We start from the raw sequence: 17,486 nt of genomic DNA, 5'->3' as shown, positions 1-17,486 counted from the left end.
ATTTCTTGGTGCTTCCTAGTATTTGTGAGTCTTTCTTTTAAGGGGACAGGGGAGTTGAGTCAGGGTCTCATATAGCTTAAGCTGGCTTCAGATCTAGTTCTGTAGTTAAGGTTGACTCTGAACTTCTGATTTTTCTGCTTCCACCTGCTATGTGCTGGGATTACAAGTGTGCCTCACAGCACCCAGAAGTAAGTATTTAATTCAAGAAATATGTGTGTTTTTAATGACTTCACTGTTTCATTAGAAAGGCTTGAATTCATCTTCCATGCGAAGATTCATTACCTCATCACTTTCTTCCACCTGATGGGTTAGTGATAGTTCAAGAAATCACACAGCAAACTAGAAACAGGATTGAGCCAGAGAGAAATCAGAACACAGAAATACACACACATCCTCAGTGCTGGTGCTCATGAAAGGATACAGAAGCACGGAGGCATTGATATTGTAGAGGTTTGGAGGCTAAAAGAAAATCAATGACTGAGCCTTTAAGTGCCAAACATTAGACCTCATAATGTAGGAAGTTCTGTACATCCATAGCTTGGCTTCTTTTAGAACTGCTTCTTTTTTATATTCGTGATTTTGACCATGTGTCTCTCATAGCCTGAGAAACGAGACCGGGATAATGACAGTGATGATGTGGAGAGCAACTTGTTACTTCCAGCTGGCATTGCCCTCCGGTGGGTAACCTTCTTACTGAAGATCTACCGAGCTGAGGACATCCCCCAGAGTATGTACTGCCTCAGTCATAGGGGTGTGTGTGGGGGGGGGGGGGTTCAGTAGTCTTTGAAATGGTACATGTTGAACTCATACTCTGAATGCTGATGGATGCTCCTCTATAAGGTTCCCCTCTGAAAGGCCTTCATGGAATTACTTGTGGCCCCACTGAAATCTGAGCAGCTGATGGGGCAGCCATTGCTCATCCATGTTCCTGTCTTTGATCCATTGTGCTCTGTCCCTTCTTCCATATTCTGTTTTTTTCTAGAGACTGCTAAAGAGAGGTGAACAGTCAGCACTTCTAAACTTTTTAAAAACATTGCAGTGTGTGTGTGAGAGAGAGAGAGAGAGACAGAGAGACAGAGAGAGAGGCACATGTGCCACAGTACACATGAAGTCAAAGGACAACTTGTCTGAGTCCATTCTCTCCTCCCATCATGTGGGTCTTGCAAACTAGGGCACAATGAAACCACTGAATTGACTACTTTGTGGGTAGAAAGAAAGGTTTATTGGGACTAAACTGCAAAATCTGTCACTCAGGGGGGCAGAGAGAAAAGAAAAATGGCAGAAAAGCAGACTGATTTTATATGCAGTCAGCAGGGTGGGGTCTTTTGAGCCGATATAAGCTGTACAGATTGGCCCAGAACTAGCTGCCCTTGCCATAGGTAAGTGATGTTTGAAGGTAGACTGTAGTGTGATTTATTTTGTGTGCCTGGCCCTTTAAAAGATCCCCAATGTCTACTCAACTAGTCTCATAATACAATAGGGGCAAACACAGTCATTGCCCTTTGGACTTCTGGGAACAGAGGAAGATGTAAGAAGTCAGTGGATGCTGAGAGAGATTGCACAGGAAGAGTAGAACTGGAGTAGGCAGATGAGTAGGGTCCCAGTGAGAGAGTAGGGTCAGAGAAGACAGTTGGTGCTAGAAGAAAGAAGATTGAGTCGGACTAAGGAAGCGAAGAAAAGAGATTAAGTAGAGTGAAAATAAGAGACTGTTGACCCAGGAGAAGCTGAGCCGAGCCAGAGAACCCACACAAAGTAGCAAAACAAACAAACAAAGGCAAGCCACAGGGACTAGGAGCTTCCTGGTAAGCAGAGGCCCATCTTTAAGCCTCTGTTCACTCAACAACCATCCTTCTGTTTACCTGGCCAAAGTCCTTCTGTTTAGGACATTGTCACCAGCACTGCCATTTTGGGGTCCCCATTTGGACCTAACAGGTCTGAGGTCTCAGGTTGTAGAACTTAGTGGCAAGTGCTTTACCCACCGAGCCATCTCTCTGGCCCTACAAGTAAAATTTTATAACAAAAATATGCTTACGATCGGGCTATCAAATATAGCTGAGCAGGTCCAGGAAGATAGCTCAGTAGGTAAAGTAGGCTTGCCTGATTTGCAAGCTTGATCTTATTTCAGATTCCCAGAGCCTATATAAAAGCTGAATGTGGTGGCTTGTGTTTGAAGTCCTAGACCCCCTAAAGTTAGATGGGATGCCAAGACAGGGTGCTACCCCTGAAGCTGGGTGGGCCAGCTAACCTGAAGTACATGACATGGTGGCAAACAACAGGAGAGACCCTGCCTCAAAAACAAGATAAAAGTTGTAGATAGACACCTGACATTGTCCTCTGACTTCTCCGTACATGTTGTGGCATGCATGTGCCCTCTCACACAAAACATGTATAAGCACACATGCACATACATATACAAAATAAGTAAGTAAAAATATTTTAAAGAAATGTTGAGCAAAGTATAGTCTCAACAACTGTTTGTCCCTACTGTATTATGAGACATGTTTGCTGAGAGATTAGACACTTTTAAGCAAATGAGTTACAAAGATTCCATTTCTAAGGACCAAGCTGCCAGCCCAACATCCTTTCTGCCTCCTCTGCTGGGCTCTGGGAAACAGGACTCTTCCCCAAGTTTCCCAAGTAGCAGACCACTCATGCTTCAGGATTTGCTTCTTTTCCTGGGAACTAGTCTGTCCTTTCAAAGATTCTAGAATGTTCCCATTCCATCTTTCTCTTGGAAATATCTTCAATAGATTGAATTCAGCCTCAAATTCTTCTTCCTACACTGGCCCATTCAATTCATTTCTGTCCACTTTGGAGTTTGTTGAAACAGAGACACAACATTTGTAATGCATCAATGTGTGAGAACTATGTTGCTTATAAGTATATTGCGTTTCTTGCCTTTCTCTAAAATGTCACTTGGGCCTGTATCATTTCAACCTGATATACATTCTCCAAATTGGACGAAGACCTGAATTTGACAATTGCCTCTTACCCTGACCAAATGGATGTTAGGAAGACTATTCCTCCATCTTCCATGAATGATCTCTTCTTAACATAGTAGTTTATTAGTTCATTTTTCAAGGCTCTCTTGATTATTTTAAAACTTCACATGGAAACATTCTCTCTCTCTTTCTCCCTCTCTTACACACACACACACACACACACACACACAAAGAACAATTTTGCTGCTTGTTCTTACTACCCTAGAAAACAATTCTTCCTAAATATCTGTTGATGCATTGGGGGAAATTTTACATTGTGCTGGATGACTTTTGTTGTTTTGAGAGAGTAGATTTAATGTCTTCTGTGTGGTCCATTCCTTTCCAGTGGATGATGCCTTTTCACAAACAGTGAAGGAAATATTTGGAGGCACTGCAGATAAAAAAAATCTCGTGGACCCTTTTGTAGAAGTTTCCTTTGCTGGGAAAAAGGTTTGTATGTGATGTAAATGTGTGCACCTCTTAGAACAGACATTTAAATTGCTATGATTTTCTTGGTGGTGAATTCCTAGTTATCTTTGGTAAATAGCCCCTGGTCAGTGAAACATTCTGCAGAGACACTGATTATGTGAATCTGGCTTTGCCAGGCTTCTCCATAACCTTAGTTTGGAGTAAAAAAGTATACAAGACTCAAATTAGAAAAATCTGTCTTTTGAAGATTAGACTAGTGAGACCAACACTGGACTGTCGTCGTTATTTCTCAGGTTCAACCAGTCCCAATCTTGGGCAAAATCCCTAGTCAGCCATTAATCATTCCCAGCCTCCATTCTGTTGATGGGATAAAAACATCTGACCACGGGCATCATAGTGGAATAAAAGGTTTATTCCTGTTCACAGGTTCCAACCCATCATTGGGATCAGTCACACGGGGATTTAAGCAAGAACTCAAATCAGAAGACATAGGAACACAGTCTCTGGCTGGTCCCCAGGCTCATGCTTAGCTAGCTTTCTTACATAGCCCAGGATCACCTGCTCAGGGAATGGTGCTGCCCACAGTAGTCTAGGCCCTTCTATATCAACTAACAATCAAGACAATCCTCCATAGACATTCTCATGTGCCAGTTTGATCTAGGTAATTCTTCAAAGGAGACCAGTGGTTCTCATCCTTCGTAATGCTGTGATCCTTTAATACAGTTCCACAAGGTGAACCCCCCAACCATAAAATTATTTTGTTGCTACCACATAACTGTAATTTTGTGACTGTTATGAATTGTAATGTGGGTGTCTAATATGCAACCCCCTGTGAAAAGGTCATTAAATTCCCAAATGGGTCTCAACCCAGAGGTTGAAAACTGCTGCTCTAGACTGTGACAGTCGACTCCCATTGGGCCACTCATCTTCCACGCCCTAACAATGTGCTGAGACAGGAGAGTAGAGCAGAAAAGCTCATCTTAGACCTCTGGAAAAACCAGAGAGACTCTTGGTGGAGGGAAGACCACATCCACCATAGAGACAGTCCAGGATGGAGCTTTTATTCCATAGAATGATATGCCCTAGACAGTTACAGGAACCAAGAATCAGCATCTTCTTTGTGTCTGAGATATTTAGTTACTAAAGCAAGAATCCATACACAGCATACATGTGACCATATATGATTTCCTAGAAGGGTTGTTGTAGATGCAGTGGGAACCCTGGTCCCTGGGATAAGATGAAGTCTGATTTAAACTGTAGACTTCACTCTACTCCACAGTCAGATGCAGCCCTTGACTTCTGAATTTCAGTTTCCTAAAGTGTGAATGTGAGTGCTGGCGATCTCATAGGCTCTTTGAGTTGGCTAATTAGTTTAAGAAGTCATCCGCTTTGTATCCTGGGGATATGGGAATGAGCACATGGATAGTGATAGTTCTCGCAGAGCCTAGAAGACACAGACTGTCTTAATCTATCTTCTGTTACTGTAACAAAATACCTGAGGCTGAGTAATTTGTAGAGCAGAAGTCTATTTAGCTCATGGTTTTTAGGCTGGAAAGTCCACACAGCGTAGATATCTGTTCAGAATCTGGTAAGGACCTTCTACTTCATTGTACCCTACCAGAAGGACCTGTGACACAAGAGGGTAAATGTGACAGTGCAAAGCTCTCTACTAATGCCATCATGAGATCCCCACTCTTGTGACCTCATCGCCTTCAATTTCTTCCCCAAAGGCTCTACTTCCAAATCCTATCTATACACATAAAAATTTCTATATTATGTTTTCAACTTGTGAACTTTGGGAAGCACACTGAAATCATCATATAATCAATAAATAAGCAAATGAGAACTGAACAATTTTAGTCAGTGCTGAGAACTACACAAAAAACAAAGTGACAGCAAGCGGTAGATGTGTGTATATGTATTCATCTGCATGTGATGAATGTGTGTGTGTGTGTGTGTGTGTGTGTGTGTGTGTGTGAATGTGACTGTATATATGTGTATGTGAAGTTAATCAGCTGGGACACCTTGGATGAAGTAACATTTGAGCAGAGGTGTGGATGTGTAGCAATCCCAAAGGCTCCAAGCAGGAAGAGGGGCAGAGGAAGAGGCCATGAAGGAAGCCTCCTCTCAGGGAAGGAAAGCCTGTGTGGCTGGAGGAAAGTGACACATGTGGTCAGCAGGGGTGGGCTAGGAGGGCTCTGTGAGGCAGCGAGAGCTCTGAGCTTCATCCTGAGTGGGCTTGGAGGGCTCACAGCAGAGTGGTGTCAGAGTCAGAAGGCAGGAAGGGATTAGGAGAGTCATATCGAAGCCCATATGGAAGCCGAGGGCAGATGGTTGTGAGCAAGTATGTCAGGAGCTTCATGAAGAAATGAGGGTCAGGATTTCCTGACAGGCTGGGTGGGATCAGGAGTGGGTGAGGGTGTGCACTGACTGGCTGTAAGTCTAAGCAATTGAGGGACTGGATATGCCAAGACAGGAGTAATCCAGAAGCTGGTCAATTAATAACCATGAGATGCTTATCAAATAGCATATAATAACTGCTCAGTAACCTCAGTTCCTGTTCCGTTCACCTGCTTGATGTTCAGCAAGTGAGACAGATAAAAACAACCTTTAGTAGACAGGAGAAGCAAAGACCAAGTTTAAACTCAGACTCGTGTCATATTTAACCTATTGTCAGCAAAAACAAAGTTCAGGTTTGAGGTGTGTACAGGTGGTTCAGTCCCTGTCACTGAGACAAAGGGGAGGGGTCAGGAGAATGGAAGACAGAGAGAAATAGACAGGAAGGAGGAGGAGAGAGAAAGGGCAGAGAGGAAAGGGGAGGAGAAGGAAAAGGAGGAAGAAAGAAAGGGACTGAAGAATGAATGGAGGAAGGGCTTACAGATTACTAAGTATATAACTAAAAAGTAGACCACAAAGTCATAATTATAGATGTGTGTGCATGTGCACGCGCGTGCGCGCGCGCACACACACACACACACACACACACACACACACAAAACTGTTAGCAGTTAGAACTGTGATTACCTACTGGTTTTCTTTTGTGATCTTTACAGGTGTGTACAAATATAATTGAGAGAAATGCAAACCCCGAATGGAATCAAGTTGTCAATCTTCAGATCAAGGTTTGACTTCCTTTTCTTTCATAAAAACTAAGAATATGGGGGTGGTATGGGGGAAGAACTCTTGGAGGGCGGACTGGGAGGGTGAGCAACATTTGGGATGTAAGTAAATAAAATAATTAATTAATTAAAAGGAATTTTTAAAAGTGATACAAAAACACCCCTAAGAATATTGACTCCACTAGTTAGCGAATTAATGGAGAGATAATTACCTTTTCCTGTTTCTCTTTAACAGTTTCCCTCCATGTGTGAAAAGATAAAGCTAACAGTTTATGACTGGTGAGTTTTGCAAGTGTGTTGGATTCAGCATTAATGAGTTAAGCATGTGGGTACCAAGTGTATTGCTTTGATGAGCTAGCTAGCACCTTTTGGTGTATGTGCGATTCTTCTACAAGAAGGCTAAATCTGGCTGAGCAGTGGTGGCGCACGCCTTTAATCCCAGCACTTGGGAGACGGAGGCAGGCGGATTTCTGAGTTCGAGGCCAGCCTGGTCTACAGAGTGAGTTCCAGGACAGCCAGGGCTATACAGAGAAACCCTGTCTCAAAAACAAATAAACAAACAAAACCAAAAAAACAAAAACAAGAAGGCTAATCTGGAAGTGGGTGGCAGAGGCTTCTTTAAAAATAAAAACAATAAGGCAATAATAGAGCAGGCTTCTCAGAAAAGTTTTAGGAGTCGTGGTTCAGTTGTTCATAAACAAAATTAAGGAGGTAGTCACCTGAAAATGCTCAAAGATGAGAAATTAGGAGTCTTATTTCCATTAGGCTGGCCAAAATAGACCAGAAATAGAGTAAACCAATTCTTAGGAAGAATCATTAAAATATCTAAAAACAATTCTTTCTTATTGTTATCAAGGAAAATTGAGAAACTTGCTTACTTAAAGTGGGGGAAAAATTCATTAAGTTATGCATGGTAATACACACCTGTGGTCCTAGCATTTACAAGGCTGAAGGGAACTGTGAGATTTAATAGCTGTAGATAATATTTTTCTAACAAATCACTTGGATTGGTTACTTCCTATAAGCTATTATGCTATGATCTTTATCCCAACCACTGAGCCTTAGGCTTCAGAGAGGGCATGCTACTAGATGGTTAATGAATAAAAGGAATGAAACAGATCAATGTTCGTAGTGCACTCCCAACCTGAGGCCTTTCTAGGATGCCTATAGAAAGGTAAACATTCATATTTGTACTTGTAGTGTATATTGGCAAAAAAAATTCCCACAATGTAGGTAAGATTTAAGTTTCATTCAAGTGACTGTGCTCTGAGAAATAACATCTGTCATACAGTAGGTGCTCGGTACACATTTGAATTTAGTTAAGAGAGACTTTTTTCTCTTTGATAGATCCTTAGATACAGCTCATCATACTTGTTAAGCCATTTGTAAGCACCATAAAAATTACCATAGATATGGTAAGATATATCTATCTTACACAATATAAATACAGTCCACTAATAAATTCATAATGTAACAGCTTGTAACTAGTTTGTTCCTTTTACAATGATGTTAATTGTAGCCATTTGAAACTCCTTCGACTTTTCTGTTGATCTCAATTTCATGACATCAGAATGCACGGTCTGATGGAATTGGGGTTTCTAGAGTGGCTAAAGAGTCATCGGCATTAGACTTGCAGGTGTAGTCCTTGTGTGTACACCCCTGGCCTCCAGCTAAGCTTTCCTGAATTGAGCTTGGGCAGATGAGAGTGGGAAGTTTCCACATAATCCTGAAGTACAGTAAAGTCTGAGGCCATTGGACTCGACAGTTTTTGAGGTCTAGAGTCTTCTAACTCTTCAGTTAACACTATTGAATTAAAGCTATAACTTCATAGGCAGAAGATGTAACCTCTTGTTTTACGCAGGGACCGACTTACCAAAAATGATGTAGTTGGGACCACATACCTGTACCTCTCTAAGATTGCTGCCTCTGGGGGAGAAGTAGAAGGTAAGTGACCAAGCAACCTGAGGATCAGAGCTAAGCAGGATTCAAGGATTCTAGAAAAGAACCATGTCAATTGCAGTGCTCCGGCAGTGCAATGGTTAGCGAGTAGTACTTACACAGAATGCATGAGCTGTGGCCGTCACTCAGAAACAGGCTTGGTGCCTTAAAAGGCAAATGTATCTTAAAAAGTCCTGATGGCTCAGGTCTGTGGCCTCAGCTGCAGAGGAGACTAAGGCAGGAGAATCACACATTTGGGACCTGTCTCATGCTTGTACCTGTTGACCTGTCGTTATGGATTGGTACATATCTAAGGACTGAAGTAAAAACATAAAAAAAAACATTTTTTTTAAAGTAAAGCAGTTAAAATAGTAATAGAAAAAAATGAATACAAGCACATTAATACCTGCAGCTTGAGTTTTGCAAGGGCCAGTATATTAAACATATTGGGTAAAGTGAAGTAATTTAGAATAAAACTTTGTCTGGAGGAACTGGGGTTTTCCCTTTTGTTGTTGTTCCGTGTTTTAAGAGCATCAGTGTTGGACGAGCATCAGGATGCGGGTGGAGAGATGGCTCAGTGGTTAAGAACACTTACTGTTATTGATTGTATTGCACAGAGACCTCAACATGGCTTACAACCATCCATAACTCCAGTTCCAGGAGGGCTCTGGTGCCTTTTCCAGACTTCTGCAGGCACTGTATATATGTGACACACACAGATACACACATGCAGGCAAAAATGCTAATATATGTAAAATAAGAAAAAATAGTATCAGTTCCAACCAATGTCAAGAACCTGGAAGATCCTAGAGATAGAATAAAGAAGACACTAGTTTTATATCTTAAGGTGTTAAAAATAAGGACAACTATAAATCTCAGGGAAAACAAAGAGACAGAAATGCATGGTTCAAATATAAAGCCACATGTGGCATTATTTTAAGCAAATAGTTGAAAGTTAGAAAGAGATTTAACCTACACATCCTCTGCTGAAAGGATCATAAGACTGGGGAGCATCAGCAAAGGAAATAGAATCATTGCCCCTTTTCTGCAGAAAACAAGTATTAAAATGGCTACTATATCATAAGAATTATTTGTTTTGTTTTTTTTTTTAAACCCACAGCCCCAGCTCTGAACAGAATACAAATGCCACCACCCTTCTGAAATGTAAAACACACGCACAGAAAATAGAGATTTAGAGTGGACAGAGGAAGAGTGGGTGTGCTCAGGGCTTCGTTTTGCTGAGCGGGCAATATGGATGTGCCCACTATAGGTTAAGGAGAACCAGTGGAGGTTAGAAAGTGCCACATCTGTATAGAGAATTCATAAAAGCAATCCAACCCACTTAGAAAGCGGAGAGTCATTAAGACAATATCTAATGGCAGTGGTTCAAGAAATACTGCTAAACGTAGTCTAACTTAGTTACGACTTCAGAACTAATCCCAGAAACTGTTACAGGCAGTTTCAGCCCCCTTCTCTTGAGAATTTCTGCCATTACAGGTCCTGCGGGCAGCATCGTTTAGGGTCCCAAAAGAACAAGGAACAGACCCCTACTCCCTCAGCTCCCAACCCATGCCACTGACACATGCACAAAGGAGCAGCCATGCTCTGCATCACATAATCCAGGCTTAACTGCAGGTGTTTGCTTATAGTGCCTCAAACCAAATTAACTTGCGTTTTCTGGCCATGGTCCCAGCTAGGGACATGTAAATGATTGATTAAAAGCGCGCTATGTCGGTAACTTCACCTGATTCTTTCGGCTGTGGGAAGCCAGCTCTCCTCAAACGCTGGGCTCTTTGAAGCAGACAAGTTTGGGTTATTCACCTGGCTTTGAGCCAGTTGATGTTCAACTGGCAAGACTAGTACGAATTTAAAAGGCTCCCTGGGATTTGGGTGTGAACCGGGGATTCCTGGCTGTTGCTCGGCTGCTTATCCAGCACAGAACACGATTAACTTGGCAGTGTGTGTTTTAAACCCTTCATGTTTCTCTTGTTTAATTTTAACCAATCATATTTTTACTACATAGATTTCTCATCCTCGGGAACTGGGGCTGCGTCATATACAGGTTTATGCTTTGTAATTTTGCTGTCTTCTACAGCCTCCTATCCTCTGACATCTCACTAAGAATATATTAACTGATTGCCTTAAAACCTTCTCCTTGATGTTTCACTGTCTCAAATACCGTTTGGCGAGAGTTAGAGTGTTTCATGAGTGACGTGTGTTGGTCATGCATGGCTACGTTTAAAACACACTCCATAGCCTGCCCTTATGCCCTGTTGCATATTTTCATCTAGATGCATATCATCCTGTGCAGCTTTACTGCAAGCAATTGTTTGTGAGCTATAATACTTTCTGTTATTGCATATATTCAGAGGGTAGAGACACAGGGCACTACTAAATCTATAGTACCAATAATGTGTGAAGTATCTCTGCCCCACTTACAATGTGAGTCTCTAGGTTAGAAGACATGAGTAGTTTCCACTTTTCACGCCTCCCTAGTACAGGATATCCTACCATGCACTCTGGTTTGTGCAGTCCTTGCCGTTTTTTGCAAGTTTTCTCAATGCTGACCATCACAGTTCTCCTAACACAGATGTTATTGGCCCTCTAGATGCGGGCTCTGAGTTGGAGAAGCACTGGCATTAAGCAACCTTCTAACATGAACATTCTTTCTCTGAGACTCTGTGATTCAACCCTTTATTCCTACCCCAAACCCTACCCTATACCACTGAATGTTGAAGATGTAAAATCAAACCAGTGAACTAAAGTTTGACCTCCATGTATCAGCCAAGAATGCTCCTACCTCTGCTTTTTGGAGGAAAATCCATCCTTTTTTTCATGTGGGAGCCATTCAGCTTGATGACGAAAACTCTTGTATTCCCTAGGGTCAAGCATGGTTTCCTCTTGATTGGCTGTTTCTTTGCATTGTCCTCAGTACCCTTGATTGGGAGGAGGGGGCAATCTTGCTGAGTCCCAGTAGCAGAGACAGTTTATCCGATGATCATTGGGGAGAGAAAGCAATGAATGGTAATCTGTTTAACACCTCAGAATAGCAATACAGTCTTACAACTGTAAGGAACTCGTTGACACAGTTAAGTGTTTAGTGTATTTTAACAGCACCTACCATACTACTTACGGTTAAACAACATCTTTATGAATGATATTAAGTAAATCTGGTACATCATTTAAATGACTTCTTAAAGCAACATCATCTTTTACTCCAAATATGACAAAATATTTAATATGTCAGTTATAAACTTGCAAAAAATGTGAAGATCAACTTGAAAAATCTTATGATTCTTTCATTTAACTAGAATTCTTTTTGTAAGGATAAGTTTGTCTGAATTATCCCACTTTTTTTGTTTAATATCTTAAAGCCATAGTAAAATGGAAATATAGCAGGTCCCACAGCATTCATAATTCTCACTAATGTAACTAATGCACCAACTAGAGGAAAAACTTCACTTCACCTAACTGACTAATAACTAATATTTATTTTTATAGTTTGGATATTAAAGACCTGAAATCTAATAATGCTGTTTATGTCTCAGCAAATACAGGAGAGACAGAGGTGGGTTTTGTCCCAACATTTGGACCTTGTTATTTGAACCTTTACGGAAGCCCCCGGGAGTACACAGGATTTCCAGATCCCTATGATGAGCTGAATACAGGAAAGGTTGGTTTATCAATTGGGGCTGTGATTAATGGACACTGGTTAATGGGATTCCTTCTTATAAAAGTAATAAGTATCTCATGTAAGAGGCACTTACATTCTCCACCCCTAACACAGACCCACCATCCAGCTGATAAGGTGTTAAAGGAGAGAACTCTTACACTTCTTAAGTCTCAGAATTAAAGAATAATTTAAAAAAAGGATCCTGGAAGGCCAGGCATAGTCCACACCTTTAACCCCAGCCCGCAGGAGGCAGAGGCAGGTAGATCTCTGTGAGCTTGAGGCCAGCCTGGTCTATACAGTGAGTTCTCTGCCAGCTAGAACTACATATAAAGATCCTGTCTAAAAAAGAGAGAAGGATCCTGGTGACTGGGTAATACAGTAGGGTGAGTGGCATCCCACAGCTGTCCACTCTTCAACTTTACATTAATGGAAAACACCAGCAATGTGGATGGATGGCCAATGCTTGGCCTCCTTCTCCAGTGCACGTTCCAGGATCTGCAGTGACATGACTGTGGAGATCCTGAGCTGGGCTTGTGCATCATCTCACAGACGGGAAAAGTCTCTTTTGACTACAGCAGAAGTGAAATGTCTTTATTACACTAGAGAGAAAGCTGTGGGCAGGGAACAGTGAAGACAGACAAGACTTGGGAGCCTTCTATTTCTCTCCAGAAGATTCTATGGGCAACCACTGCCGAGTAGGGTGGGAGGAGGATCTACCTTTGACTTTCAGATGTTGGCACACCCAGAGCATCTTAATCTTTTGCTTCTTGGCTATTCTGAGACTTGTGTGGTTGCCACACGACAGTTTCTTTATTATGAGAAGAGGAGAAAGGGGGTCCAAGTTAATAAATAGAAAACAAAACCGCAGGATTGTTCTGATGGACTGAGATGGAGGAGACTTGGAGCCTGTTCTCCTTCACTACCCTGCGTCAGGAACTCCTTTCTGATCCGGAGTATGGCTTCAAAACCTCCAGCCTTCATCAAGCGGAGACCCTTTTCTACCCCAGCATCTCCTAGCATCCCTTGGGATCCATCTGGAAGTAAATGACTCCTCCTTTAGATATTAAAGACTTGTTTGTTAACATAGTGTTAGCCTGATTCGACACATAGAGGTTCTTCAGCTATGGTCCTTGTCTACGGGAATAACTTGTGTTCTTGCGTTTCAGGGAGAAGGGGTGGCCTATAGAGGCAGGATCTTGGTTGAACTGAACACGTTCCTTGAAAAGAAACCACCAGAAAAGAAGCTTGAGCCCATTTCAAATGATGACCTTCTAGTTGTCGAGGTAAATGTCAGTGTGAACTTAGCATGGGATGGAAGGGATCAAAGGGACTAAGAGTCATCTGTGGGAGAGTTGGAGAAAGATCTGCTTCATAGTAAGTCCCCCCAACATTCCCTTGATATATCCATAATAGCCCTGTGAAGATAATGAGGCCTGCCTCACCACTGAGATGTTAACTGGTGTGTTATTAGCCTTTGATACTCTGACCAAAATTGAATAATAGACAACTTCAGGGCAGAAGGATTCATTTTGGCTCATTGTTTCTGTAGGTTTGGCCCATGGTTATATAGTCCCAAGTAAACCAGACAGAACAGGATTATGGGAAGTGTGTATGGCTAAAGAGCTTCTTCATTATGAATAGGGAACAGAAAAAGATGCCAGTATCTTACAGTCCCTTGTGACCTGCTTCCTGTACCTCTTACTGTCACCAACTCCTGACAGTGCCATCATGATATACATTCATGATATAATTCATTAATTATATCCAAGACGTCATGTCTCTGGAAACAGCAAGAAATACCCATAGGCCTGACTAAAGTCGATTTGTTAATCCAGCCAATCTTGAAATAAAGACTGGCCACCACATATATGTTCATAAGAATAGAGTGTCCAAACAGTGCCCTTGGGCGGAGAGGTTGTGGGGATGGCTCAGGTACCAGAGTTACCCTGTTTCTACTTTCACAGGTAGCTGCTACATCTCAGGCTTCACAGTGTTAAGGACATCATATCCTGCTGACATCATAATGGCTCTAAGTCCCTTTTTCCTTCAAGACAGGAAGTCTTCTAAGTTCACCTCTCTGTTTTTGAGACTCTCAGGTCAATGTTCTTGAGACATAAAAATCTGAACTGTTCAGGAGAGCAACTGACTCACTCACACTCCTCCACCCATGGCCTCTCCTGGCTTGTTCTAGATTGCCCTGGGCCACCAACTCCCTCTGACTGCTACACTCTCCATTCTGAGAACTGGACATTTCTCTCATTTCCCCATGTTATAGAGAAACTAAGTAGCAACTTTACAAAAGATGTTAGCTCTGAATCATCTAGACAGTAGGATGGCTGACATGAAGTGACTGCTCTCAGAGCCATGCGCTCAGGCAGCTCTCTGTCTCTGTTTATCAGTCTTCCTGGCCATTTCCAACTTGCTGCCTTATGGCTTGGCCCAGTTAGTGCATTGAACACATTCTTATCTCATGAGTTCTCAGCTGAGCCAGGGCAGTCTTCTTCCTTGAAGTGAACTAATGTCTGGCGGTTATAAAATCTGACCCCTTTTAGGAGGACCAGTGGGAAGAATATCTACTCATTATAGCATAGACTCTTCTCTCCCTCCCCCTCCATGGCCTTGTTCACTGACTTCCTCTAGGACAATTAGGTCAGGCTAGTACCTAAAACAGTACTGATGAACTTTTCCATCATACATGTTTGGAGTTTGGGACATCTCTCAGCCTTTGGGTTGTACCAATTTCAGTCCTTTGGCTCCCTCAAGAACAGAGGATACTGTTCCCCATTCTTCCTGAGGTTTCTTTTCTCTTCACCCCTCACTTTGTCTCTCCTGGGAACAAGGCACAGGGCACAACTGTACACAGCAGGGGGTGGGGGGGAGAGGACGCAAGTTAGCAAAGATCATAGCCTGGGCAAAACTGCTGCCCTGGAAGTTTATGTTATCATGTTGGATGATTCAATTTAGGTAATATAAATAGCAAAAGAACTATAGCAGGCATTTGCTTTTAAACCCACCCGTGAAGATTTCCAAAAAGAAGGATGTGTGATCTGTCTTGAATGTAAGTTCACATGTCCACCTCTAGAATTCAGAACTGCCTACGGTTTTTCTAAGATTCAGCCAATCACTTAAAGCAAGTTCACAGGCTATCAAAATAAGCCATTAGGAGACAACTGTTAAGAAATTTCTAGTCCTTCCTAACCCCAGATATATGTGTATATGTGTATGTCTACATGTATATATGTATGTATGTATGTATGTATGTATGTATGTATGTATTCTCTAGTAAATGCCATGGCACTGTTCTTGGATTTAGGTTCTGGTTACTCCTGAGTTATCCCTGTCTCTTGGTGTGTAGTATGGAATGGTTGTGCTAAGATGAGACTTTAAATCAAGTATCCTCAAAGGCAAGTATATGAATGCACCCCACCACCACCTCAGTACACCCACTCAACCACAGGGCATGCTCAGCAGGGAGAGTGAGGTTCTATGATCCATTAACCCTAACACAGGTGCAGGACCTGCATTAAGAACAGAAATTGTCCTATTACTTGTAATTTTCAGTTACTTTGTTATAATTCCTGGAGATATCCCAAAATGTGATGAGGCTCTTATATTCAGAGAGTTGTTATCATCTCAGGAAGACAGACCTCATAAGTTAGTGTGGTCTGAGCACTTTTGTCACCCCAAAAGTCGTATGTTCAGATCTAACCCCCAGAGTGGAGGGGTGAGGAATTAGGGTATTTCAGGAATTAGGGTGAGGAACCTGGGAAGGCTTCTGTGGACAACTGTGCAGGCATCGCATGAGAACATCCTGGGGTTTCTGATGGAATCTTGACTTGGATGTCTGTGTGCAGGGCAAACTCGGGCAGATACAGAGTCTTTCCCACTCAGCAAACACCCCATGCTCTTTCTTTGTTCTCTGTGGACCATGGCTTAGTTGATAAGTACCATATCCATCACGATCCTTTCTTCTAAATCCTGTATTAGGTTTTGGGTGTTTTGTTTGTTTGTTTGTCTGTTTGTTTGTTTCTATTGCTGTGACAAAATACTGGACAAAAACAACTTTTAAAAAGAGGAGTTAATTTTGGCTTACAGTTTGAGAATACATTCCATCATGATAAGGAAGGAGGAGCCTATGGTGGTTGGCCACACCAGTTACCTGGGGAGCTTTAGCCTGGACATTTGATCTTAAAAGCTAGCTTAGTCCACTGCTTTGGGACTGGAGGAGCTGGGGACACTAAAACAGTTTATCAAGAGCCTGCGGCTGCTGAACCTTACTTGCAAAGAAGCTGCCTCAATTATATGTGATTCAAAAATACTGGGAGAATTGGAAGCTTAAATGTGAATTTTCTAAGGATTTAAAAAAAGGAAGTTATTTGTATTAGTCATACTTTTTTTTTATTATGGCTTCATCATAAAGCAGGACAAGGTGACTGTCATGATCAGCTTCCTTTTTTCTTTTTGATCTGCCCAGAACCCTACCTCATGCGCAGTGATGGTCTTACATTTAGGGTGGGTTGTCTCACTTCAGTTTTACCAAGTCTAGAAATTCCATCACAGACTCAGAACCCAAACTATATTTCCTTTTTTTTTTTAAAAAAAAAAAAAACCAACTTCTCTTTTCTTAAATCATGCTTAGTACTTTATAAAGAAGAAGTTATGTTGCATATAAAATTATGACTAAAATTGAAAGTGAAGCTGAGGTTGCAGCCAATGATTTAGAAGGAATTCTACAAGAGCTCAGAGGAGTTTCTGACAGAACTTTCTTAGAGGGCTCTGCTTTATCTGCTATATCAAAATCGCCTTTCACCAAATTGGCGACTTCATGGTCATGAGCTGTCTAGGGGACTGTTCCCTTCTCTTTCTGCCTCTACAAAATTACAAGATGATAAAAGTTCTTACAACAGCCAGACATGGCAAGGCATGTTTATAATCCCAGCACCTAGAGACTGAACCAAGAGGGTTGTGATTTCAAAGCCAGCCTAGGCATAGTGAGAGCTTGTCTCAAGATGAAACAAAACAACAACAACAAAAAAGTTCTTGAAGCAGCCCTTCCCCCAATAAAAATAGGATCATAATAGAATCTAGCGGTTGTACTTCTAAGTGCAGACTAGACTCAAAGGGTTTGGAAGCAGGGACTTACACATTCAATGTCATTCATCATAGCCAAAAGGTGGGTGCTGCTACCCAATGTTACTCGTTGTAGCCAAAAGGTGGAAGCTGCATGTGTATCCATCACTGGGTGACTGGATAAACAAATGAAGTGTTTCTATACAACAAAATAGTACTGGGGAGAGGGGAAAGTACATGTGCCACAACATGGATGATATAGAAGACATTGTGTTA

The 17,486-nt window shown here is 41.8% G+C and overlaps 1 protein-coding gene across 2 annotated transcripts in view; it reads left to right on the top strand.

Annotated features, from left to right (window-relative positions):
- Myof (myoferlin) overlaps nt 1-17,486 on the top strand; it is a 145,687-nt gene that overhangs the window by 59,583 nt on the left and 68,618 nt on the right. The window contains exons 12-19 of one of the 2 annotated variants that reach the window (XM_034499154.2): nt 601-727; nt 3,328-3,431; nt 6,464-6,532; nt 6,765-6,808; nt 8,391-8,473; nt 10,491-10,529; nt 12,016-12,140; nt 13,307-13,423. In XM_034499154.2, coding sequence (XP_034355045.1) covers nt 601-727; nt 3,328-3,431; nt 6,464-6,532; nt 6,765-6,808; nt 8,391-8,473; nt 10,491-10,529; nt 12,016-12,140; nt 13,307-13,423 — 708 coding nt within the window. The remainder of the gene's footprint in view (nt 1-600; nt 728-3,327; nt 3,432-6,463; nt 6,533-6,764; nt 6,809-8,390; nt 8,474-10,490; nt 10,530-12,015; nt 12,141-13,306; nt 13,424-17,486) is intronic. The other variant, XM_034499162.2, reaches the window with a different exon arrangement.

This window comes from Arvicanthis niloticus, chromosome 1 (assembly GCF_011762505.2).
Source record: "Arvicanthis niloticus isolate mArvNil1 chromosome 1, mArvNil1.pat.X, whole genome shotgun sequence".
Lineage (NCBI taxonomy): Eukaryota > Metazoa > Chordata > Mammalia > Rodentia > Muridae > Arvicanthis > Arvicanthis niloticus.
This window is presented reverse-complemented; position numbering and strand designations above follow the sequence as displayed.